General features: G+C 48.0%; 1 protein-coding gene and 1 pseudogene across 2 annotated transcripts; one reads left to right on the plus strand and one right to left on the minus strand.

Moving 5' to 3' along the window:
- Positions 1-1,805: 1,805 nt before the first annotated feature.
- Positions 1,806-2,863, minus strand: LOC125101223 (synapsin-1-like; annotated as a pseudogene).
- Positions 2,177-22,186, plus strand: TICAM2 (TIR domain containing adaptor molecule 2). Of its 2 annotated transcripts, XM_047731325.1 has the most exons (3): positions 7,428-7,451; positions 10,772-10,884; positions 18,625-22,186. In XM_047731325.1, the coding sequence occupies exon 3, from the start codon at positions 18,681-18,683 to the stop codon at positions 19,422-19,424; it is 744 nt and encodes a 247-aa protein (XP_047587281.1). In that variant the 5' UTR covers positions 7,428-7,451; positions 10,772-10,884; positions 18,625-18,680; the 3' UTR covers positions 19,425-22,186. The 2 variants fall into 2 exon arrangements, with proteins under 2 accessions (XP_047587282.1, XP_047587281.1); XM_047731326.1 differs by lacking the exons at positions 7,428-7,451; positions 10,772-10,884 and adding an exon at positions 2,177-2,242.
- Positions 22,187-23,603: the final 1,417 nt, after the last annotated feature.

A 23,603-nucleotide genomic window follows, 5' to 3' on the forward strand; every position in this document is an offset into this window, starting at 1 on the left:
AAGGCAGAGGCTTTAACCCACTGAGCCACCAGGCGCCCCCATACATACTTTTAAGATTAGAAATTCCCCTCTAGGGGCACCTGGGTGGCTCAGTGGGTTGGGGCCTTTGCCTTCGGCTTGGGTCATGATCCCGGGGTCCTGGGATCGAGCTCCGTGTGGGGCTCTCTGCTCAGCAGGGAGCCTGCTTCCCCCTCTCTCTCTACTTGTGCGTGCACTTTCTCTCTGTCAAATAAATAAACAAAATCTTAAAAAAAAAATTCCCCTCTAGTTATATTTTTAGTTGTATCCCACAAGGTTTAATATATGGTATTTTTAGTAATACCTAGACCAAAATCTGTATTTCAGTTTTTTAATTTGTTTTGATTTTTCTTTGTTGAGATGTGCTCTGTGGCCAAAAATATGGTCTAGTTTTTTTACTGTCTGATTTTGTTAATGTTCCCTGTGTATTTGAATATGTATCCTAAAATTGTATTGGGTGCCATAATCTATGAATGTCAATCAGGTCAAGTTCCTTAATCATATTCAAGTCATTTCCATCCTTACCTAGTTATGTGTGGGTATGCTGGGCATACGTTAGATATCCAGGAAAATGGTGGAGTAAGCTAAAGAGGTCAGAGGTTCAAGATCTTGAAAACATAGCATTTAATGCCAAACATTTCAGGGGTGTGAAGCCACAAGAGAAACATTTTACATGTGGGGAGGAGGTATCTCTTCCCTGATTCAATTAGCACTCTTCCCCACTTTGCTCATATCAGTCATTCATTCACCATGACCAATGACTGGATCTTGAGTTGCCTTACTTGTTCTTACATCTTTTGTCTTTCTTTTGGACTAGAATTCAAAATCTCCATGAGGACTGGCATCACGTGTGTCTTCTTGATGCTATATCCCTCCTGCCGGTTACAGAGATGATACTGGATATTTGTGGCATAAATGACTGGTGCATTTTCTTGAAATGTATACTTGATAATTTGAGGAGAAAACCAATTAAAATCATAGCCAATTTAACACATTTTCTTAGTATAATCACATGAATATTTACGAAGAACAATGCAAATTTGGGTCAATTTAAAATATAAAATGGAACACTTCAAGTAAATTTGCCCTTGACACTGGTGACTCAGGGTTGATTTATGCATGCCACGTGGTGGTGAATGGGAAAATAAATGTTTCTCAAACTTGTCATTAGTGATATTTCAGTGAAAAAACTGAAAAGCACTGATTTGAAGGGTTGTCAGGTGAAGTACAAGCAGAGGAAATTTTGGCAGGAAGTGGGGATTTCCTCAGTATTAAAAAATGGAGGTAGAGAGGATTGGTGAACTGGGTTGATAGGGTACGAGTAGGATTGGGGTCTTGAGATAGGGTAGAATTAGATACTTGGCTTTATAAAGCTTTTTATGATTTTTGATTGCATTTTTGATCTCCGTTCATATTCAGCGGAATTCCATTCTGTTTCGTTTGGGCGGAAGAAACCCTAGAGAGGAAACTGGCTTTTCCCCAAAGGTTGATGCGCCGCGCATCCCTGCCCAGGGATGTGGAAGATGACAGCACTAGTCAGTGAAAGGGCCCCAAAGGGAAAGGAGAAGCCAGGGGGGCAGCCTTGAGGACCGGGAGAGCGGCAGGACCTCGGGAAGGGTACAGGGTTTGGGTAAGCCTGGGGATTCTTTCCTTCAGAGTTTAGGGAGTCCTGTCCGGGTTGCGCGAAGGCAGCGGCTGCAGCCCTCATCCCAACACCAGATCTGTATGGAGCAGACACACTGGCATCGACCGCACACACTGCCTCCGAGCCAGGACGCCCCGGGACATTAAAAAGCAACAGCAACAGCGCATGGAGCGTGCCCTTGGCCTCGCGGACAGTGCCCCCCACGCAGCTGCCGTTGCTCCACCACTTCCGGCCCTCTCGTCCCTCCACGCAGAGACCCAGGAGGGTTCTTGGGCCAGGTTGCCGCTGGGCCACGCTCTGCGGGCTCGCGTCCTGGCGCCGACCCGCAAGGACGCGCCAGGCTGACACGGGCACCCCGCCCAACCGGCGACGCGCGGGCGGTGGGCATGGACACGCGAGGGGCAGGGCCTGCGCGCTGGATCGGGGAACCCCTCCCTCCAGGCGGCGCGCGGAAGGGGTGGGCGTGGGCACGCGAGGGGCGGGGCCTGCGCGCGGGGCCGCGCGCCCTCAGTCCCGGCGGCGCGTGGGGAGAGGAAGACTAGGGAGTCGCGGGGCGCGGTGGTGGCCGCCACGGTGCAGGCGAGTAGCGGGCGCCGGGGCGGGAGCGGCGGCGGGGCAGCGGGGCTTGGGGCCGGCGGGCGCTTTCCTCCTTCTGCTGTGAGAGTCCGCGCAGCCCTCTGCTTTGCTTCACAGTTTCCTTCTGACCAGCTATTTCTGGGGAAAAAAACCTCAGAACAGAAGCAGGCGGCCAAGACGTCCTGCGCCAGCCCCAGCCGGACCCGCGGAACCCATGCGACACTTTCGGTTTGGGTTTTCGTGTTTGGCCGGCATCTTGGCCAGAAGCGGGTTTGGATAAGAGCACTTCGGACCGGCAGCTGTGAGCCCGTTGTCAGGCCGTGAACGGAAGAGGGGAAAGGACTCTGTCAGGGCAGGAGAGGAGGCCCTTGAACGCTCGGAAGAGCGTGTTGGCCGGACACGGAGCCGAGTGACTGCCTTTCTGTCTCACTGATACCGGACCGCCTCGCTCGCGCGTCCGCTGTGCAGAACCTGAAGTCACGCTTAGGTGGCGGAGTCACGGGCACCTGGTCTGTGATCATTTGCTCCTCTTGATGCTTTTATTTATTTAACAAGGACCTGCTCCTAAACCTCTTCGTCCTTTAACACCCCCTCGCCCAGACGTCCTCTGCGAGGTCCCAGCTGTCCCTTTATTTAAGAACAAAACAAAAAGCAGCACTCTGAATGGAAGCCTTGCTCCCCAGCGTCAGGTTCCACTCCCGTTTCCTCCTGCGCCCTCTCTTCGCAGGCTGCCTCCACCACCCCGGGCGCCCTTGTGAAGTCTGGGGTCTGTGCAGGTGTTCACCTTCCTACACCACGCGGTTGGTTGCTCCCTCGTCTTCCATGTTTTTTCTTCAGTTGGCTTCCAGGTCGCCACATTGTCCCGCATTTCCTTCCTTCTCCCCGGCGCCTCCTCCTGCGTCTCTAGGTTTCTGTTTCTTTTCCCAGCGGCTGAATGTTAGCGGGCGAGCCGCAGCGCCCGGTGCTTGGACATAGTCTCTTTCTAGCCATACTTTGTCCCAAAGCAGTTTCCATCCCCAGTCCTCTCTCAGGACTGTAAATAACATCCATAATAAGCTGGTGCCTCCCAGTGTTTCGCTTTCCTTCTGTCCCGAGTTCCAGATGCATATTTCTAGCTGTTTCCTTAACAGCTCTGCTTAGAAGTCTGATGGGCATTCGAGTTTAGGATGTCCAGACAGAATCTGGGGGGTACCACACCCACCCAGTCCGCCCTTTTGTTTCTCCCTCATTGACCTTCCTTACCACACTCCAGGTTCCTGCGGTCTTCTTAGCTCAGATCCAACATCCAAGCAGCCAGCCAATTCTGCTAGCTCTGCCTTGAAGAAATATCTCCAATCTGACCACATCTCAGTCCCTCTCCAACAAAAACCACAGTAACCTCTTACCTAGATGACTGTTAAGTCTCTGATTTGGTCTTCCTGCTTCTGCTCTCCTTCCTCTATGGTCTCTGTCCAAACAGCAGTAATTATTTTTTTTAAGATTTTATTTATTATTTGACAGAGAGAGAGAGAGATCACAAGTCGGCAGAGAGGCAGGCAGAGAGAGAGGGGGAAGCAGGCTCCCTGCTGAGCAGAGAGCCCAATGCGGGGCTCGATCCCAGGACTCTGAGATCATGACCTGAGCCGAAGGCAGAGGCCTAACCCACTGAGCCACCCAGAAGCCCCAGACAGCAGTGATTTTTTTAAAAAATATCATCAGAACTTTCACTTCCCTTCGAAACTTTCTGGTACCTTCTGATCAAAATAATGAAAACTGGACTCTTGCGATGGCTTCAAAGCCCTGTGTGATCGAACTTCCAAAAACTTTTCTGATCTCGGCTCTCCCCTTGGTCCTTGCTTACTCTGCTAGTGACCTTGACCTCACTGCTGTTCTTTTTGCCTGCAGTGGGCTTGGGCTGCACCCTTACAGGCTGCCGACCTTCACTCACCTCGCTTCCCTGTTGAAATGCTATCTGGGATTACTGCCTTTTTGGCTATTTTAACAGCCCTTTGCTCCTGACCTTTGGTGCCGGTTGTTCTTAGATACTGATTTTTATTCTCTAGTGTTCCACGAAGCGTGGGCCCCTTTAAGCCCTTGTTGGCGTCTAGGGTTCTCTAATATTAAAAATGCACAACTATGTTTGTCTTGAGCCTCATTTTGATAAGATGTACAGTTTGTTGTTATAGTCAGCATTTTTGTAAAATGTGCTTCCTGATTTGGAGAAGATTTTCCTTTAAATATAGAAAATGAAAGAAAAATGTTCACTTTGCTGAAAGGAATGTGCAGTAATTTTTTTTTTCAATTCCTTCATCTCATTAAGAAATGATAGTTGCTCATTTGGAGTTTTTGAATGGCACCAGGAATAAGTAGTTTTTTTGTTTGTTTGTTTAAGATTTTATTTATTTCTTTGACAGAGAGAGATACAAGTAGGCAGAGAGGCAGGGGGAGGGGGAAGCAGGCTCCCTGCTGAGCAGAGAGCCTGATGCGGGACTTGATCCCAGGACCCCAGGATCATGACCTGAGCCAAAGGCAGACGCTTAGCAGACTGAACCACCCAGGTGTCCCAGGAATAGGTAGATTCAATGGGAAGAAGAAAACGAAGGCACTTGTTCGGGGAATATTATACATGTTTCTGAGTTGTGTGGTGACTAAGTCAGTATCAGAATATCAAGAATTTGTAGTGAAATTCAGGTCTCTTTTTAAGGTATGTGGGGATAGAAGTGAAAAACAATATTTTTATTATTAGGAAAGGCTTTTGGGGGATAAAAGACTGTTTAATGTTTAATGCTTCTTTATCACTTTCCTCCCGAGGAGCTAGTTCTGTGGTGACATCAGTAGCATGTGTACCTACTTTCCCTTCATTTATTTATTTATTTTAAAATATTTTAAAAAAGATTTTATTTATTTGACAGAGACACAGCGAGAGAGGGAACACAAGCAGTGGGGAGCAGCAGAGGGAGAGTGGGAAACAGATTCCCCACTGAGCAGGGAGCCCGGTGTGGGTGGGGCTCAATCCGATTCCAGGACCCTGGGATCATGACCTCAGCCCAGGGCAGGCTTTTGACCTGAGCCACCCAGCTGTCCCTTTTCCCTTTTAAAAGAGAAGACACAAAAGCTCTCATTTCAGAATTGGGATTTCAGGTGCTTGAATAAATATGTAAAATGGAGGATTAAATAAACATTTCCAATGAGGGCATTCGGAGTACGGAACAAACTGAAGATAAGAACAGGTCAGTTAAGGCGAAGCCAGGAGTGACGTTAAAATCAGAACATCTGTCATAAGCTGCTGTGTTGAGCACTCCTTAACCTGGAGCTTCCCAGCAGCGGAGAAAGGAGGCCACACAGCTAAAAAGCAGGTGCCCTCGAAGATCCATGCATGTATTTTTGTTTTTATACCTTTTGCAGAAACAAAAGTTTCTGCGTCAGTTTCTGTTGTTTTATAAGTGATGACACATTGACTTGCTCTAAGGACCTGTTTTCAGAACGAGGGAGGTACATATTCTGCCTTCTCGTGCTTTACCATAAAGTAGAAATTGGAGGGGCCCTGTTTTGATTTAGAATTAGCAATCCTGGACTCTGGGGAAGTTTGTATACACATTCAAAAAACGGAGAGCAGGGGTGCCTGGGTGGCTCAGTGGGTTAAGCCTCTGCCTTCGGCTCAGGTCATGATCTCAGGGTCCTGGGATCGTACCCCGCATTAGGCTTTCTGCTCATAAAATCTTTAAAAAAACAGAACAGGAGAGCAGACAGTTAATCATGGAGATGGGCTAAAGCCATCTGGAATGTGCAGATATGGCCCATAAGCAATATATCTGGACATCAAGTTCATATGACTTCTATTTAAAAGTACAAAAACCTTGAAAACCATTTTTTTTTGAAGATTTTATTTATTTATTTGACACACAGATCATAGGTAGGCAGAGAGGCAGGCAGAGAGAGAGGGGGAAGCAGGCTCCCTGCTGAGCAGAGAGCCTGATGTGGATGCTCAATCCCAGGACCCTGAGATTATGACTTGAGCCGAAGGCAGAGGCTTAACCCACTGAGCCACCCAGGTGCCCCCATTTTTTTTTAACTTACTAAAAAACCTCCCCCCCCACTGTTTGCATTATCATTGTAGAAAAAGAAGCTATATAGAGAGATGCATATAGATATATGTATATTCACACATCTACCGCACACAGATAACCAATGATATCTTTTTGGTGTACTTTTTTCCCATCTGTTTTCTCTACAGCATGTCTCACAAAGCTGATATCATACTATAGATGAGATCAGACTGTATAGGCTACTTTTGTTCACTTATAGAAACATTTTCTCAGGTCCTTAAAATTATTTCCAGCAAACTTTGTTTTTAAAAGATTTTATTTATTTAGAGAGAGCGCGCACAAGCAAGGGGAGGGGCTGTGGGAGGGAGAGCCCTGACTTTTTTCTAATTATGCTTGTCTTTCACCAGTATTTGGACATTTTGATTGTTTACCTCCAGTAGAACTTCCACTAGCCTCTGATACTGTGTCCACATATTCTAATAATAAGAAAATATAGTCCTCTGCCTCAGACCTCAGAATTGCAATGACACGTTCCCAGAGATCCTGTGAGAGGACAAAGCTGAGCTAACCTGAGGAATTGAAAAAAGAGACCATGTGTAGGGAACTGGGGGAACATGGGGAGAGAGACATGAGAGGAGGCTGGAGGAAGGAGCCTGATCAAGCAGTGTCTTGCCGTTTGCCTTCTTAAGAAATTCTGTGGGAGATAACTAGGCTTTCAGGTGCTGGTCACTTTGTAGTGCATATAGATATTGAATTATAATTCTGTACATCTGACACTTGCATAATTTTAAAAAATTGTTTTTAAGTCTAAGAGCAGTAGGAAGCCCTTGCAGAATTGTAAAGGGGAGTAATGTCATTGACGGGTGTTTTTCGTGAAGATCATTGTGGCAGCCAGGCAGGCAAAGGAGCAGGCTCGCTGGAAGAGCGTGTACCAGACCAAGAGGGAAGCAGGATCGTGGAAATGTGTTGATCCAGAGCCAAAGCGGGGTGCAGAAGGACCGTGGGAAGACTTGAGATGTATTTTGGAGGTGGAATAGATGGATGGGACTTTGGGAACAGCTCAGAGGTGAATGCATGGGAGAGCATCCAAATTCCATACGAGTGGAAGCGGAAGTATCTTGAATGTACCTTATTTATATTCACATCATTTTTTTTTAAATGCAACATCATGGCTCATTTAAAACAAGGTACGTTTGGATGGGCTAGCTAGTTCCTCTTCTGCTTGAGTTAGTAATTTATGTGATAGTGAAGATGATGGTAAAGCGGTCTGTGTTTAGCTCTCCCTTGAAACCTAGAAGGCTGCATTAATCTTATATCTGGAATGCTGTCTCCTTTCGGAGGGTGTTCTTGAATGCTGGCTGTGCCCTAGACCCTGGAGTTACAGCGGAGAACAGGACAGATCTGGGCGTTGTGTAGGGTTTACATTCTAGGGGGAAAAAATGAGAAACTAAGCAGATACACGTACACGTCATTAACTGTAGTTGTGATCAGTGCATGACACCACAGTACTAGGGGGCTAGGCTCCTATAACACCTTTCTCTTACAAGCCTGGTACCTAAAATGAAAAATGCAGGCACTGGTTCCCTTTGACCATAAATAAATATCAATGGGGAATACATGACAGTTAACCCTTTTACCGACGTCGGCTTTTGCCATCCTTACAGATTCTGCGCAACCCCCAAAAGAAGAAAATGAATACATGACGGCCAGTCATCAATAATGTTATTACAGTATAAGATCGAGTGGCTTCTGATTCTACTTATTGTATTCTTGAAGTTATTGAATACCCGAGTGGGACTTAAAAAGATTTCCAGTGTAGAGAAGTCAAAGAAAAGTCCACGTGTTCCTCCTCTGGCTGGCATAGGTCTTTTCTTTGGCATCCTGGCAGCCTCATGGAGCTCAGCTGTCCCATCCTGTATGTAGTTCTGGGAATTGCTGTAGTTCAGCAAACTTTCTGGAAAGAGCCAAAGAGTAAATATCGTGGGCTCTTATGGGCCATATGGTTTCCCCTGGAACTACTTGGCTCTGCCTTTCTAGTGTGAAATTAGCCATAGACAGCACATGAGTGAATGTGCATTGTTTTCTTCCAATAAAACTTTATTTACAAAAACAGCCATAGAAGGACACATGGGTGGCTCAGTCGGTTAAGCATCTGCCTTTATTTCAGGTCATGATGCCAGGAACCTGGGATCCAGTCCCACATCGGGCTCTCTGCTCAGCAGAGAGTCTGGTTCTCCCTCTGCCTGCTGCTCCCCCTGCTCGTGTGCTCGCTCGCTTGCTCTCTGACAAATAAATAAAATCTTAAAAAAAAAAAAAAAGCCATAGACAATACATCAGTGAATGTGCATGGCTTTCTCTCAATAAAACTTTATTTGCAACAACGGGTGGCGGGCCGCGTTTGGCTGCTGACCTCTGCCGTCATGCCTTGTCGTGAATTTGGATGCTCTGTCCATCACGGCTGGGTTGTATAGAACAGAATCTACTGCAGGTAGTTGAAGGAGAAGGGTATGCATTTGAGGATATTATGGGACTTAGAATATCATGGGGGGAGTTGAAGAACTAGACTCCAGGTTGGGTTTCTAGGAAGACCTCAGAGCAGCACTTAGCAGACTCGGTCTAGCAGAGCTGGGCTTCTGCCACGGGCGCTCCTGCCAGATCAGCAAGCTGCTGGCTTGGGAGCCTTAACCAGCAGCGCCGCTGCCTTGGGCTCTGCCTCTCTCTGCCCGTGGTTAACTCAGACATGTAAGTGCCTCTGATTGGCAGAACTGATGTTATACCTGGGATCTTCCTTTTGGGGGAAGCCTGGGAAATTCAGCTTTTAGCGCTGGTGGCACAGGAGGTACCGGCGATCTGCAGCCAGGAAGTCAGAGTCCGTTTTGGATGAGCCAATCTGCAGGCTCTGCTGCAGAACACCCCACTGGCGGCTTCACCTCCAGACTCTCCCCCATCTTCGCATACTCGTGCTTCCAGAAAGCACCAGCAGCAACAGGATGCTGTCTCGCAGTATAACTCAGCTACCCCTCCTAGAAACAAGGGGCACTCGCTTTCTCCCTGGAAGTCCCATAGGTCATAACATCATCACAGGTGTTATCCCGGGACCCAAAACACTCAGGAGTGGGGTGGCCCGAGGGAGAGTAGGAGAGACCGAGCTGCCCAGTGACCAGGGCACACCCATATCTGTCATCCTCTCTCTACGAGCAAATCCTCTCCATTTCTGAGCATTCCCAGTTACTCTTCTCCTAACGACGTCTCCTGACCCTGCATTGCCTTGTAGCTGCTGGCCTTTCTCGCTGTCTTAGCAAGGCTTTTTCCCCTTCCCCATGCCCCACCCACTGTAGACTCCCGAGCACAACGCGGCTCCTTCTGTGAGTTTGCCATTCCCCTGTTACTGCTCGCGGGGGCCTCCAGGTGCTAAGTACTGTGGGTGCTGACCCTTGTTGGAAGCCTTCTCTTCCTTTGGCTCCCAGTCCCACCGTAGGTCTGATTTCCCTGCCACACTGTTGCCACTCCTCCCCCTCCCACCTGGCTCCTCCTGGTCCAGACGCCCCTTTGGCATCAGCTCTGTCTTCAGCTCTCTGCTCTTCTCCTTCTGCATATTCCCAGGTGCTCAGGATTTCATCTCCGGAGCCCTGGACCTACAAGTGTGAACACCTCCTGGACAGCTCCCCCTCTAGGTCATAGGGCAAGCTCCCTGTGTCCCAGACTAGAGGAGTGGGTCACGCACGCATCCCCACCCTGCTCCCATCAGTGGATGGCAGCACCATTCACCAGGCTACACAGGGCACTGGCTTGGGAGGCATATCGGCTTCTTGCACTATGAGCCCCCAATGCCTCCCTGTGAACCTTTGTGTGTCCCCCTCCCTTCCTCAGTGCAGGGCTCTGCATCCTCCCCTGGGTTCCTGCCACAGCCTCTCAGCAGGAGGCTCTCCCAGAGCAGAGCTCCATACAGCGCAGCCTGGTCTCCTGCCCTGCGTGATGTGAGGCCATCCTGGACAAGTCAGACCATGTCTCTCTTGCTCACCACCTGCCAGGGACTCTGTCTGCCAGTGTGATCACATTCAAAGTCTTTGGGTGCCTGGATGGCTCAGTCGGTTAAGTGTCTGTCTTCCGCTCAGGTAATGATCCCAGTGTCCTAGGATCGAGCCCCACATCAGGCTCTGCACTAGCCGTGAGCCTGCTTCTCCATCTTCCCCTGCCCCTCTGCTCTGCTCATGTTCTCTCTCTCAAATAAATAAAATCTTTAAAAAAAAAAAAAAAACAACCCACAAGAGTCCTCAACAGAATATGTCAGGCCCCTCACTCACTAATCCTGTTTAGCTCCATCCTTACATCTCACTGGTACCTTCCCTCTTCCCAACCCCACATACCTGAGCCTTAGAAGCACCCAGCAGGGACCAATCCCAAGAGCACTTCACTCTGTGGCACCCCAGTGGTTTTGCAGTTGCTGCCCCTCCCGCCCCGAAAGCGGCCACCTCTCTCGGCCTTACGCAAGTTTCCTCTGCTGCAGGGATCCCTCCTGAGCGCTTCTGCAGTGCCCCCTGTCCTGGATGGAGCACCAGCGCGGTGACTGTCGCCTTAGCCTGGCTTCACATCCCTGAAACCCAGAGGTCTTGATGCAGAGTAAGTTTCCCACCACACTTCCTGCTAACGACTTCCTAATTGAACAAGGAGCCACTGATGTTACGTGCTTTCGCCACCAGATGGTGCTGTTCAAATGGGAAAGAAGGCGGCTCTCGCTGGCTGGAGGGTTCAAGCTCTGGCTGCCTTCGTCTGAAATACCTTGTGTCAGAGGCAGTGAGTTCCGCAGTAAGCTTTTTCTGGGGTAGATACGCGGACAGACAGAATTGTATGAGTGCATGCATTTTATCGTCAGATGACTATGGTTCCTTCTTTCACTCACTGCTGTTGGGAGCCTCTCTTCCCACGTGGTCACAGTGTTTCAAAAAGGCACATGTGAACTCCTCACTCTGGGGCAGCGCACTCTTGAGGAGGGTTCTCAGATCCGAGTATGCTTTCTACTGAGTGTGTATCACTTCTGCGCGCGGTGAATTCGAAACATTGTCAGTGAAACCATCATAAATTGGGGACCAGCTGTATTGCTCTGAAGGTTGTCACCACCCGCAGTCCGGGGGGTAATCGGCTTGACTCCCAGGACACCTCTTTACCTGGTAAGCCCATCTAAAAATACCTTCACCGGGGCATCCGGACTGCTGTTTGAACTACAGCCGGGCCCCAGCGCAGAAAATTAACCCTCACCAAAGGCCAGGTGAGAGAAGTCAGCTGAGCATGAAAGGAAAGTTCGCCATGCTGTTTGTGTTTAGCCAGGGATAGGGTCGAGAGATCTGATGGCAGTAGGTGCCCTCGAGGAACCCTTGGGCGGTTTCTGAGGAAGAGAGGCTGTCCTGGGAGGGGCGTCCCTGGCTGATGCCCGGAGCTCTCCTCCTGCCTGGAAGTCCTCTGCTGGGGTTCCTACTGGCCCTGGGGCCCAGAAAGGATGATAGCCTTGGGGACACAGCCATTTCCCCTTAACTGGTTCCATCCTGTACTGTTCATGTTTCAAAATGATGGGGCGCCTGGGTGGCTCAGTGGGTTAAAGCCTCTGCCTTCACCTCAGGTCATGATCTCATAGTCTGGGATGGAGCCCCGCATGGGGCTCTCTGCTCAGCGGGGAGCCTGCTTCCCTTCCCCTCTCTCTGCCTGCCTCTCTGCCTACTTGTGATTTCTATCTGTCAAATAAATAAATAAAATCTTTTAAAAAAAGAAATAAATTGTGCGGTTAAAGGGCTATATAGCTTCATCATGCTAATTAAAAAAAAAAAAAAAAAACCAAAACGAGGTAGAGGTTTGGGACAGTCCTTAGGAAGTGGTTTGGCTTCCTATTTTACTGAGACTGTTGAAGCAGTCAGAAGGGAACGAACACTGGTGTCCCCCGCCGTACCCATCTGTACCTGTACCTGTCTGTTTCTTCCGCCCTCTCTCATTTTCACTGGGGAAAATGGTCACTTTTCTCCTCAACAAAGGCAGACCCCTCTGTTGGCCCACCGGATCCCCCTGCTTCCCTATACAAGCCATCCCTCCAGCAGTCCTTGTCTTTCCAGCATCGCTGAACTGCCCCTCTCCACTAGCTCTTTCTCTATAGCAAACAGCCATCTTTAAAAACAAACCAAAAAAATTTTATTTAGGGGCACCTGGGTGGCTCAGTCATTAAGCGTCTGCCTTCGGCCCGGGGTCCTGGGATTGAGCATCAGGCTCCCTTCTCAGCGGGAAGCCTGCTTCTCCCTCTCCCACTCCCCCTGCTTGTGGTCCCTGTTTGTCAAATAAACAAAATCTTTAAAAAAAAAAAAAAAAGGATGCCATGTAGACAAGGAGGAAACACTACACAGAAGAGGGGTGATCAAGCTCCCTTCTGACAGGTCTGAAGGAATGCTCTCAGTCCCTGTAGATCGATTTGCATTTTCTGGATCTGGATATAAATGGAATCAAAATCTTTTTTTTTTTTTTTTTTCCGGTCTGGCCTCCTTCATACACCATAATGAGTTTGGGACTTACCCACGTCAGGGCGTTTATCGTTTATCTCTCCTTCGTGTCGCCAAGCAAGGCCTTCCACGGTCTGGACATCACACAGTTTGTTTCTCCCTTCCCCTCTTGGTGGACGTTTCTCATGTCCTCCTCATTTTTGTAAACTGGTAATTGTGTATAAAGACTTGGTCAGAGTCAGGCTAAACATTTTTGGCAAGACTGCGTCATACGTTTTGCTGGCTGCTTGGCGAATGGCATCAGAAAAGGCACACACTGTCTGGTTGTGATCAGTGAGGCTGAGCATTTGATGGAGGGCGGCGAATCTGTTCTATCTTGGAATTTTGTGTTACGTTCATCGGATTTTCTATTTCAGATGCATTGGTTTTTTTTATTTGACAGAGATCACAAGTAGGCAGAGAGGCAGGCAGAGAGAGAGGGGGAAGCAGGCTTCCCAGTGAACAGAGAGCCCAATGCGGGGCTCCATCCCAGGACCCTGAGATCATGAGCTGAGCTGAAGGCAGAGGCTTAACCCACTGAGCCACCCAGGTGCCCCGAAGCATTGGTTTTTACTCTGCTTTTTTTTTTTCCTCCCAATCTCCATAGCTTTGTTTTTTTTTTTTTTAAATGACTTTACTGTCATTTTATATTCTCTGATTTTTTCCAAGCCTTTCCACCATATTCTGCTGTTACGGCTTTATCATGTTTATTCCGTTCATTGCCTTCTCTGTTCTTTCCTAAGGGTGTTGGACCCTCGATTCATCTATAGTCTCTCTCCATGTGATTCTGTTCTCCCCGCTTTTATTTCTGTTTCTTTGGTTACAGTCTCTTTAGGGTGTCTGAGGACTGCATCCCTTAGAGTGATTGTCTGTGATAATACAAGAAGGATGCACCAAAGGGAAACTGTGTGACTTCCTTCAACAAAAATGTCCTGCAGGGATGCCTGGCCGACTTGGTCGAATGAGCGTGCAACCCTTGACCTCGGGGTCATGAGTTCAAACCCCATGTTGGGTGTGGAGATTACTTAAAAATAAAATCTTAGAAAAAAGGAAGGAAAGAAGGGAAAGAGGGAGGGGAAGAAAAGAAAGAATGTCTTGCTCTGAGAAGAATGTCAGCTGAACTGAAAAGCACTTACCTGGTTGATTTATACCCTGGCACAGTCTCCTGCTTTTTGTCCCGGGCTGGCGCCAGACCATCCAGAGACTGGCCGTTGTCCCCAGACAGCACTTGGAGCCATCCCGTCCTAGAGCCTACACACTGTTGGTGTAAATTTTTCCTTATCTCCCTTGTTATGTCTCTAATAACCGTAACGGCTGCCAACATGTATGAGAATGGTTCTCGGCCATTTTGATCTTCATAAAAACCTTCAAGGCACCGGAATTGTCACTGCTTTATACGTGGTGAAACTAAGGCACAAAAATTCCAGAGCACATAGTCCTTTTTTTTTTTTTTTTGAAGGTTATTGAGAGAGAGAGCAGGTGCATACATGAGCCCAAGGAGAGAAAGAGAATCTTCTTCTTCTTCTTCTTCTTTTTTTTTTATTTGACAGAGAGAAAAGGTGAGAGCGGGAACACAAGCGGGGGAGTGGGAGAGGGGAGAGCAGGTTCCCCACTGAGCAGGGAGCCAGATGCAGGACTCGATCCCAGGAACCTGGGACCATGACCTGAGCTGAAGGCAGATGCTTAACCAACTGAGCCACCCAGGCACCCAGAGAGAGAGGATCTCTGCTGAGTGCAGAGCCCAAGGTGGGGCTCCATCCTACCACCTTGAGATCATGACTTGAGCTGGCTGCTTAACCAATTGAGCCCCCCTGGCGCCCTCCACAGTCTTCGTGAAAATAGAGTATTTTTGGCATTTGCAAGCTATTCTTACTATTCGTTTTCATTTCCTGTAGTCTGTGTGGCTACCTGCCAAGAATGCACAGTTGTCAGTCTTCTTTTCACCTTACTCCTATTTAATGTGGGGGATCCTACTGGGACCCTCTTGGGCTAGATATGAGGTGGGTACATTCTGGACTCTGCTTCCTTCCTTATCTAAGACCTGCTGATCTTCCCTTGAGAACTTCAGCTCAAGAGCTCCACTCTCTTGGGTTGAGTTTTTCCACGGGATCGTTGCCCTGAGAGGATGTCATTGGCTCAGTGGGGCTGTTGTCTGTAGTGGTGATCAGTAGCTTCGGTCTTAGATCTTTTCTGGGACGAGGGGTAGAGGTAAGGATGTCATTCTATCAAGTTAAAAGCGCGCACACACACACAAGTTTCAGTCTTTCAGAGAGTAATTTGGCCTAATATCTCATTATTGCAAATGCATTTGTCCTTTGATGTGGAAATCCCATCTGGGGAAATTATTCTGTAGATGAAGCTGCACATCGATGGAATGACTTTTATACAAAGCTGTTCTCTGCAGCGTTGTTCGTCCTAGTAGCTTACTGGGAACAGCTCACATATCCGAGAACAGGGGACAATTATGGTACAACCACGTGCTGCAAGATTGTGTTGTAAAAAAAAAAAGTCATTGCTGCCATGGAAAGCTCTGAGGTTCTAGTCTTTTTTTTTTTTTTTTTAAAGGTTTTATTTATTTATTTGACAGAGAGAGATCACAAGTAGGCAGAGAGGCAGGTGGGGATGGGGCAGGCTCCCCGCTGAGCAGAGAGCCGGATGCAGGGCTTGATCCCAAGACCCTGAGACATGACCTGAGCCAAAGGTAGAGGCTTAACCCACTGAGCCACCCAGGTCCTCCTGAGGTGAGTCTTAAAGGGAAAAGCAGTGTATCTCTGTCTCCTGTTTTGCAGTGTGTGTGTTTTTTATACATACATATATATCAGTGATATTTTTTATGAAAAGAAAAGAAAAATATATATATTCATAAAGAAACAGTGGAAGGATATTGAAGGAACTAATTGAAGTGGTCGCCGGTAGGAGGCTGTGAGGATAACAGGTGGGATGGGGAAAGGAGATTTTTCCCTGTGAACATTTTCAAAGTCATTAGGTATTTTAGCCACTACCTTTTCTTAAAAAGTAAATGAAAATACATATATACACAGATGTCTTCATTCCGTGACTAGTGATTTTGTGTGCCGCTCCTCAGCGGCCACCTTCACACTCCTTCCATTTCACAGAAATGTTTTCACCCACATTTGCCTGTCCCTGATGGGGAGGGGACCTTCCAGAGGCTTCCCAGGCTCCTTCCATCAGCCCTCCATGCCTGCCTTACACTGTGGGAAAGCCCTCTGGTAGAGAGAGTCAGTGGCTTGGTGGGAGCACAATCCTGTTCTCTCCCATCCTTCCAGCATTGAGCACCACAGTCCAGGATGGGGACCATTTGCCCATCTAGGAACCACCATGGTGCCAGCAGAGGCTGCCCTCCACCTCACAGCTTTCCACATGTCTTCCCCTAGGCCGGCTCCTTGCTCTTCCCCTCCACATGGAAGGTGGTAGTGAAGTTTCCAGATGTTGTCACGCACTCTCTTCTCTCTGGGCTGGGTAGGAGGGCTCAGGAGGGGGCTGGAACAGCACTGTCAAAGATTTCTGGAGGCTTTTGCTTTGTTTTTGATCAGTGTTTAAGAAAAATGAGACCTAGGGGCGCCTGGGTGGCTCAGTGGGTTAAAGCCTCTGCCTTCGGCTCAGGTCATGATCCCAGGGTCGTGGGATCGAGCCCCGAATCGGGCTCTCTGCTCCTCAGGGAGCCTGCTTGCCCCTCTCTCTCTGCCTGCTTGTGATCTCTGTCTGTCAAATAAATAAGTAAAATCTTTAAGGAAAAAAAGAAAGAAAAATGAGACCTAAAGTTGCAGTTCTTTGCTTTTGTTATTTATTTTTGTTCATGTCAAGAGATTTCGTTGAGCCTGGCTTGACACATCATTTTACCCCAGTAGTTTGGGACACTTTTTATGAAGAGCTGTTGTCTTACTTCAAGTGTACTTACCTGCAGTGGCTAGCGGGGAAGGTCATGGTGTTAAGTTGGTTTAACAAACTAATCTCAGGGCATAAGTGAAGATCATTTAAACTCACACCGTAAATGCTTCTGAACGCTTTAACAATTCTTTTGAAATTGTGACGTAGTTAACACACAGTGTTGTGTTAGTACAATATAGCGATTCAATGATTCTTTATATCGCTCAACAATTTTTTACTTTTTTAATACAGGAGAAGCTTCTCTCTGCAGCTTTGTAGAGTGACACCTTTTTTTCGTCACACAACAGAGTCAGCAGTGAATCCTAACCAGTGAAGAGTCTCCAAATTCAGTCAGTTTTGTCATTTGGGATGTATGTATTAGCATTTTAGAATTATGCCTTCAGGTATCTCTCAGAAGCTGTCACAACAGCTTCTGTAACAGCTTTGGCTGTGGAGTAGAACCTCAAGTACAGACATAATACTTTTCATCGGGGTAGCCAGCAGTCGCCTCACCGTTCAGAGCAGCAGCAAACCCTTTCTCTCCCTAGGTACGTTAGAAGGAAATGTTCTGTTTTTCCTCATCTTTTCTTCCCGTAACAGTTCTTCGCCATTTTTGCTGAGCGGTTTTCTTTAACCTTGAATTATTTTGGTACTCGTAAGCTTGTGTTATCGATGCCATTATGATCCCAAGCCTAATTAAATTCTTGACTTGAACTCTAGTCTTTGTTCAGGAACAATAAATTTAAAAGCTCTGGAATAAAGCCCCCCCCCCTTTTTTGGAAGTAGGAAACCCGTATTTATCTGTTCTGAATTTTCTATCTTTGGATAAAAAAGAATCCTTTTTGAAACTGCCTGTTTGGGGGTTCTGTTAACAACGTTGCCAACATTATCTGAAGATTTGTTTAAACTAGTTCACATGAAGCACTTTTCTCTCGCAGCTGATCTAATTCTTCCACTCTGACTTCCAAATTTTTAAAAAGTAATAGGAAGAGGGGCGTCTGGGTGACTCAGTCAGTTAAGCATCAGAATCTTGATTCCAGTTCAGGTCATAATTGGGGGTTTGTGAGATCGAGCCCTGGTCAGTGTGGAGCCTGCCTGGTAGTCTCTCCCTCTCCCTCACGTGTGCGCTCTGTCTCTCTCTTTCTCTGTTACAAAAATAAATAAATAAATGAAATAAAATAATGCAATGAGGATAGACATTAATGATTCTTTGTTGATTTCACTGGAGGAGATCCCTAGCCTTTGTTTCCAGAGTCACTCCCGAACCCAGAAGTGAATTTTTCCCGAGGTAAATACTCAGTCTTCTGAACCATTCCCAGGATTAGCTAGAAAAAGGTTTTGCTTCACCAGCCCCGACACCAGTGCCTGACCCCAGCCAGGGAGAAGAGCTCCAAGGCTGTGAACCCCGCACGTCATTTCGTTTGACGTTTCAGATCTTCTCTTTGTGCCGACTTAGTCACGATGCCAGCTGGTCATCTTATTTGTGTCCTGTTTTGTAATTGTGTTTGATATGAAAATGAGTTGTCTATTTACTATTTGAGTGTTCTGTTGCTCTCAACTTTTCTGTTTCTAGTTTACACAATAACTCGATAATGAAGAAGTTGGATTTAAACTCCATATGGACAGACTGGCATGGGACCGACTCGTCTCCCTCAAATATCAAGGCAGTTGACTTTGTTCTGGAGGTTTCTAATTCCATGTCAGACTTCCAGATGTCTCCTATTAGCATTACACTGACTCCCTGTTCCACTCCCCCTTGACCATCCGCAGTCATCCTCGTGAAACTCATGGAGGGTGATCTTTCCCCAAGATCCGATCCGCATTTTTTTCTTAGGACCTCTATGTTACAGTCTCTTGGAGGCTTTCAGGTTGAGTGAGAAAAAAATTTTTTTTCTGTTTGTAACGTTTGGATGACATTTACAACATTCGTCTGCTGTGTTATTTCTTCTCCTCGTAGAATGAAAAGAAATGTTGAGAAAGAAGTGAAGCTGTCCTCCTCTCCCTTGGATATTGATGATGGGTGTCGGGAAGTCTAAAATAGACCCCTGCCCTCTCTCTCTCTCCTTGGGGAAAAGCCCCGGGGTGGAAAAGAGTCAGGGACTCCAGGAGTCAGCTTCCAGGAAACCGGACGACCACCCCATGCACGATCTGGCTGAGCCAAGCCCCATGACCCCGGCCCCGGTGCCTGCTGGGGAACATGAGGGGGCTGAGGGCCAGGGAGACATGTTGGAGGGGGAAGAGGAGGAGGAGGAGGTGGAGGAGGAGGAGGAGGAGGATGTGTTCCTCAAGTTCGTGATCCTGCACGCGGAGGACGACACAGATGAAGCCCTCAGGGTCCAGAACCTGCTGCAGAATGACTTCGGCATCAAGCCCGGAATCATCTTTGCCGAGATGCCCTCCGGCCGGCAGCAGCTGCAGAACTTGGACGACGCCGTGAATGGGTCCGCGTGGACCATCCTGCTGCTGACCGAGAACTTCCTAAGAGACACCTGGTGCAAGTTCCAGTTCTACACGTCGCTCATGAACTCCGTGAACAGGCAGCACAAGTACAACTCGGTCATCCCCATGCGGCCCCTCCACAACCCCCTGCCCCGCGAGAGGACCCCCTTCGCTCTGCGGACCATCAACGCCCTGGAAGAGGACAGCCGTGGCTTCCCCACCCAAGTTGAGAGAATCTTTCAGGAGTCCGTGTATCAGATCCAGCAGTCTCTGTGGAAGGACACCCGAAGTAGCCTCCGCAGGCAGGTCCTCGCCTGAGACAGAGCCTCCAGCACGCGGCTGGCTCTCGTCTGGGAAAGCCGACCCCTCATCTCTACATGAGAAAGCACATTTCTGGTGAGAGGTTGGCAGAATTTTACAGAAACACAGGAGCTCAAGCACGAGACGTTTCTGCAGGACATTGTATAGACTTTGGAGGTGCTCTTTGATGCCTTGGATAAACTTGAGACTGTCCAAGCTTCGAGAACATTCCTCTCACGGTTTTCCTGGTCCACGCATATCACAAAGGATAGCCTTAGTTCATAGCCCTGGTATCTGTCCTTGAACACAGACTTCTGTGGGAGACGTTGTACAGATACAATGATGCTTTCATTTTGTTCACAAAGGATGTGCAGGAGAGAAGGTCCCCGGGAGATCTGACCACCCTTCCTGAGGAGGCCCCAGACAGAAACGTCGCAGCCAGGGTGACTGGTATCATCGCCCAGAAATACAGAGAGCCCGTTGAGAACATTCAGAACGTTCAGTAGTGATACTTGCCAAAACAAAAAGCTGATGTGAGAACGGTGGGGCGTTTTACAAGAATCCAGCCAACTGTGTTCTTTCTGCTGGACTTGGGGGATTTGGAGACAGTGCCTAGCCCTGACTAGCCACCCATTTGCTGGCGTTGTTGTTAGGGACGCCGGGGAGCCATGTTGTGAGGTCCCCTGGAGCCTCAAGCTCTTGTGACGTTATCCGTAACTAGGGCTTTATGTGTGGGGCTTCTGAACAGTTCTGTGTCCCTGACTGAGTTCTCCTTCGTCTCTCTTAGGACAGCCTTGAGAAATTCCTCTCACTCCCAGTGCCCCACCAGGAAGTGTTCCTCAGCTCGGTGATCAGAGTAGCCTGACCGCGTGCATGTACGCTGTAGGTTATTCCTAGACTCAGGATGGAAGCAGGAGACGCATTCTGTGGCCTCCTCTTCTGTGTCCCACACTCCCAGCACACCACACAGGCCCACGAAGCCCTGTTGCTTCCCCTCCTGCCCTCCTGCGCCACCTGTGGCTGAAGGAGAGCCATCAGGTATGGATGGGAGATGGGATGGGGCGGGAGTCACACCGGGTAACTAGGAAAGCGCCCACTGGGGGACCAGGAGACCTGGTTCCAGTCTACTCTCTGCCTCCAAGGCTGAATGTGACCTTCCCCTCCTTTATCTGTGAAATGAAAGGCTTGAATTGATGGAGCTCTAAAGGGCCTTTGTCCTCTCTCAGAATGTGAACAAGTAGGAACCAGAAAAGGGAACAAGCAAATAATAATAATAATAATAATTTTGTAGTGTGATGTGTAATAAGTTTCAGGAGGCATGAGATCAGCTCCCAATGAAAGGAAACGCTAATGTGTTTACAGCATAATTGATTTCTGATGCTATCTGTTACACTTTAATAGTACCAAGAGAATTACAATACTTGCCTCCTCAGATTCTTTACAGTTGAGCGAAGACGGTCTGCCTGATTTTTCTTTCTCCTTATCCTCACTTCTGCGTGTCTCCTCCTGGCACTGGGGTCTGTTCCCATCTTTCTCCATCCACCTCTCCATAGCCATCACCAAATGTTCCCTGAGGAACTTTTCCCGTAATCCTGCAAGTAAGTTAAACCTCCTCCTTCACTAGTACTCCTTGAAGAAGAGATCGATTTCGTCGTGCAGGGACATTTTCTTAAAGTCCCTTTCTGTCATAGTCGCTTACTACTTACTTTTCTTTCTCAGTTTTAATGGTGTGCTTTTTCCCCCCGCGGTGGTCTGTCTCCAATTTCATACAGTAAAACAGCATTAACCCACCCTTTCTGCTTATTACCAAAGCGGGAGCTATGGGCGCTGGGTGGTTTTTTTAATATATGTGCTGCTGAAATGGGCCCTCGATGGTGTTTTTTAAATAAATGTTTTTATTCATTGCCCTTGACTACCCTTGATTATTTCCAACTCCAGGGAAGATCGTGGGAAAGTATTTTGAAAAAATGGCATTCGTCTGTACTCGTCCCTAGAGTACCAGGCACAGCGCCTCCTTCAATCCGTAGTGAAATATATTTTTTGTGATGAGGAAAAATGTGAAGTCCTGAATAACGATGCATGTTGAAATTAACTGCCTTAGAAAGAATTACCAAATAACTAAACCGAGGATGACAAGAAGGCAAGGTGTGGCCTTAGTTGTGTGTTTGTGTGTGTGTACACATCCGTGTAGATGAGATTCATACACACACACGCACACACAAGGAAGTTCTCTAACATTCTGCCACACATAGAAGGGTGTCCATGGGGAGGACCCTCTGGGCCTCACTGCCCACCCTGGAACCTCACAGAAGAACCTGAGTTGTGCCTAATGGGTCAGTTGGGATTCTGCCAGCTGTAGGAAACAGAAAACCCAATGCCACATGACCTACACCATTAAGGTAAGGGTCTCTAACTTAACAAGAGGTCCCCTAAGGTATGGTGTCTCCGAGGTGTCCTTAAAAACCCAGGTTCTTGGGTGCCTCGGTGGCTAGGTTGGTTAAGCATCCAACTCTTGATTTCGGCTCAGGTCACGATCTCAGGGTCCTGGGATTGAGGCCTGCACCAGGCTCCCTGCTCAGCCCAGGAGCCTGCTTCTCCCTCTGCCTGCTGCTCCCTGCTTGTGCGCACTGTCTCTCTCTCTCTGTCAGGTAAATAAATAAAATCTTCAGAAAAATTAAAAACCCTAAGTTTATAAACAACTGAATAGTATTCTACCTTAAAAAGAAATAAAATTCTGATACATGCTCCAACGTTAGATGAACTTAAAAACATGTGAAGTGAGGAAAAAGAAAAAACAGGCACAAACACGAAACACAAATACTATTTATATGATTCTGCCCTATGAGGTGCTTAGAGCAGGCAAATTCATAGTGATAGGAAGAACAGAGGTGACCGGGGCTTGGAGGGAAGGAAGAATAGGGAGTCATGCCTAATGGGTACAGAGCTTTTATTTGGGGTGATGAAAAGGTTCTGGAAATGAGTTGTACGACATTTGGAATGTACTTACTGCCACTGAACTGTATGCTTAAAATGGTGTATTTTACCACAGTAATAAATAAAAATAACCCAGGTTCTTCTTATCCTTTGGTCCTGCCATTCTCAGTGACCCGGCTGAGCCTCCTCAGAGTTGAACCCTGGCTGTTCTGGCATTAGGCCCCATTGATAAAGCTGGGGGAGCCTCAGTCTCATGAGAGGAAAGGACCGGTTCACCCAAGCAAGGACCCATGTGTCCTCACTGCATTATTGAAAATTGCATGGGGTGATGATAAAAAGCCATCTGACTTCTAGCTGGTTTTACTATTTTTTTAAAAATTTATTGATTGGTTTTACAGAAGGAGAGAGTGAGAGGGTAGCGGGGAGGGACAGAGGCAGAGGGAGAGAGAGAATCTCAGGTGGGCTCCATGCCCAGCTCGGAGCAACCCAAAGATCACAACCTGAGCCGAAACGAAGAGTCAGATGCTTAATGGACTACACCTTCCTGGCGCCCTGGTGTTTTAATTAATTTAATTAATTAATTTTTTAAAAGTTTTTTATTTTTTAACACTTATTTCTGTACCTGCACCTGGTGGACCCCTCACCCACCCCCTGAAACACCACTGCTGTGGACTCAGACCCCCACCCTTGCCCTCGATAGATTGTGATCTTAAGCGAGACCCCTCACCTTCCTGGGTCTCTGTGTCCTCATCCAAAAACAGAGCTAAGAATCCCTGGCTGGTGGGATTATTTTGAGGATTGAATGAAATAAAGCACATGGGGTGCAGGGGAGGGACCTCCTGCTCAGCCATGCTACTACAGTAAGATGGGGGGGCAGGGAGAGGGCAAATAGGATTGCCTGCAACCCTACTTCTGGAACCCTGGGAACTCTTAGGGAGCAGATTGTAAAGAAAGAAAACCAGCCTTGTCTCCACAACATGCACTACAGATCCCATCCCAAACCCTGAGGAGCCCCAGAAGGCAGGAGTGTGTGAGCTATCGATGGTGGTCGAGCCTGTGGACAGGCTGGTGCCCGGCAGGAGGCCAGAGTTGGGGGCCCCATGACCATAGCAGGTGGGAGGAGTAGGGCCATCTGCTCCAAGAGCAGCAAAGCGGGGTCTGGGAATGCCAGCCTGGAAGCCAGTTCAGGGCAAGGACCCAGGGCACACCTCCTACCCTGTGTTCTGTTGCTTCTAACACTCAGAAGAGGCCGATATGTTTCCT

This window comes from Lutra lutra, chromosome 5 (genome assembly GCF_902655055.1).
Source record: "Lutra lutra chromosome 5, mLutLut1.2, whole genome shotgun sequence".
In the NCBI taxonomy this organism is placed as follows: Eukaryota; Metazoa; Chordata; class Mammalia; order Carnivora; family Mustelidae; genus Lutra; species Lutra lutra.